Source organism: Mixophyes fleayi, chromosome 6, assembly GCF_038048845.1.
Source record: "Mixophyes fleayi isolate aMixFle1 chromosome 6, aMixFle1.hap1, whole genome shotgun sequence".
Lineage (NCBI taxonomy): Eukaryota > Metazoa > Chordata > Amphibia > Anura > Limnodynastidae > Mixophyes > Mixophyes fleayi.
The window spans coordinates 181,100,000-181,102,875 of record NC_134407.1 but is presented as its reverse complement, the minus strand read 5'-3'; the positions used below and the strand labels follow the sequence as shown (position 1 = coordinate 181,102,875).

The 2,876-nt window shown below is 35.0% G+C and overlaps 1 protein-coding gene across 1 annotated transcript; it reads right to left on the bottom strand.

Annotated features, from left to right (window-relative positions):
* Window positions 1-639: 639 nt before the first annotated feature.
* Window positions 640-1,596, bottom strand: LOC142095410 (olfactory receptor 5P56-like). Its single transcript, XM_075178358.1, has one exon. It carries the CDS (start codon window positions 1,594-1,596, stop codon window positions 640-642), a length of 957 nt encoding a protein of 318 aa, XP_075034459.1.
* Between the last annotated feature and the right edge of the window lie 1,280 nt (window positions 1,597-2,876).

The window sequence follows — 2,876 nt, the reverse complement described above, 5'->3', positions numbered from 1 at the left end:
CATTGTGATATAAAAGTTGTTTCCTTTAATATTCTCAGACCTCTAAGTATTTATTTCTCTTTTAGATTGTGATCAATTCTTAAATCTCCCACTATCAGTTTATCTCATTAGCTATATGTTTTTCAAGGTTCTAAAATTTTTTATCCAAATTTACATAAACTTTTTCACATTTTTCAATTACATGTTTAAAACAAGATGTGGTTACAATGTTCAAACCTCCCATTAGAGATATGCTTTAGTCTAAAAGCCATTTCCTATCTTATAGCTGTCTGTCCACATTAGTCTTCCTGCTGAAATTACAGAGTACATAGGGCACATGTTCCCTAGGAACCAGAAACAAATATAAAAAAGTCCTATCACATAGACTGCATATGGCAGACATAGACCTATAATAATCCAGACACTGACTGTGCTGCTATCAGGAATAGCATTATTGTATGTTACAGCTGTACAGTTTAGGCACTCTGGGTAAGTGGACAGGAAACATGGAGTGTCCTTTAATATTAGATTTAGTGTAGGTTACAAATAGGATCTAGAGAAACATTCATACTTCATTGCTGGCACTCCTGATAAAAGATGTGTCTCCGAATGGTACACATGGAAAAGTGGAAGTCAAAATACCAGTAAAACCTTGTCTGTTCACAAAGAAATGTGCCAAGTTTCCAGGGATATAATCTTATATAACAACACTCTAATCACTTTTCTTATATCCTGGTTCCTTAGACAATATATGATTGGATTGAACAATGGAGTGACTACTGTATACAGGAGGTATAGTGCCTTGTTTATACTGAGTAAGTGTCCTCTGTTTGGAACAACATAAATTGCGATTAGCGTTCCATAATACGTACTTACTGATATCAGGTGCGAGCTACAGGTGGAGAAGGTCTTTTGTCTCCCAGAAGTGAAGGGTATATTAAGGACTGTTATAAAGATACAGATATATGTCATGATAATCAAGATAAATGGAATAAGTATAACAGGGATGGATAGTGCAAAGATTGCAACTTCCACAGTAGATGTATCTGAACATGACAATTTTAACAGGGGAGCAAGATCACAGATGAAATGGTCAATAACTTTAGGATCACAGAATTCTCTGTTAAACACCATTACTGAAGTGCTGAGTGCTATCAGAAAGCCTAATAACCAAGAGGCACATATTAGTTTTAGGCAAACGCAAAGGTCCATAGTTGAAGTATAATGTAGTGGGTTACAGATGGCTAGATAACGGTCATAGGACATTACTGTAAGAATGAAGCATTCTGTAACAGTTGACGATCCATATACATATAATTGTATTATGCAGCCTTTAATAGACATTTTACCCACACCCTGCAATATACCATACAGCATATTAGGAGCAACATTTGTGGTAAAAACAATATCACATATGGATAGATGCATGAGGAAGAAATACATAGGAGTATTAAGCTGATGACATGTTGATACTAAAAAAATTATCAGCAGGTTTCCAAACAATGTTGCAATATAAATGACAAAAAAGACTATGAAGATTAAAATCCTGAGATCGTAAAATCTCCCAAATCCCAGTAGGACAAGTTCTGAAACTTCTGTTTGATTTGCCATGTTCATGTTTAGGTGCCTTGAAATAAGGGGAATGTCTTAGAAGCTCTGCATACTACTGTATCCCTATGAAAGTAAAAAGTCTTCTATCAGTGTACACATAATGAAAGAAAAATAACTGCAGGACTATCAGTACCATTCCGCATTTCAGACCTTCCAAACTAGCTCCCAATGGTTATGCTGGAAGAACATTGAATAGAATTGATTTTTAAAAAGTAATTGTCGGTCAAATAATTCTGTACCTTTGAAATGTATTGTTAAATTTAAAGAAACAATAATGAATGGGGTTGCCAAATAATACATCTATAGGCCTAACATTTCATATCAGTCCACAAAATGAATTACTAGAAATTCGGTCAACTCTATAAACTGCTTTATTTCCAATAATGGAAACAAAAACAGCAGAAATTATACAATGGGGACCATGTATGAAAACTGTGGTGTGTAGAATAATTGAGAAAATAAAAGCAAATATGTTGTTGCTATGGGCAACACCACCTTTTCATATCATGTATCTAAAGCTGAAGTTATTTGAGGCCTACATTATTGAAATTGTTGTATTCATATGCTTTGTTGTATAGTAACAGAAGAATGACATAATGGGGTTGAGTCATTAAGGAGAGCAAAGAAAAAAAATAAATAGTCATTTTGCACCTTGGCAAAACCATGTTGCATTAGAGGGGGATTGTAAATTTAAAATGTGTGGACAGATTTATAGTTGGGGTAGGGCATGTCCTAGATCTACTTTAAATTTCAGTGTAAAAATGAAGTTATCAAGTATTTGTGTGCTACATGAAAAAACAGCCAGTATTTTCATTATGTGCAAAATAATAAACTAATTTGCACCCCTTGCATTGTAACATGGTTTGTCCAGGATCAAATTTACTCCTTTTGTGCCTTCCTCTCCTTAATCACTCAGGCCCAATATACATAAATATACCACGCATTAGAACCTTAAGTCCATGATTAATATGAGTGTCTTTTTTGTTATTGTGGCACAATAAATATATTTTCAAAATGCAGACCTGGGGGTTAATATATCAAGCTGAGATTTTTCCGGTGGGTTTGAAAAGCCAATCAGACTCTAGCTATCATTTATTTAGTACATTCTACAAAATGACAGCTAGAATCTGATTGGTTGCTATAGGCAACATCTCCACTTTTCAAACCTGCTGGAAAACTCCCGGCTTGATACATTTACCCCCTGGTGGGGGAACAAGAGTGTGCAGTGACCTCACAGCACTGTGTACCATTGCAGCAGAAAACAATGTGCTGAATAATGCTTAGCT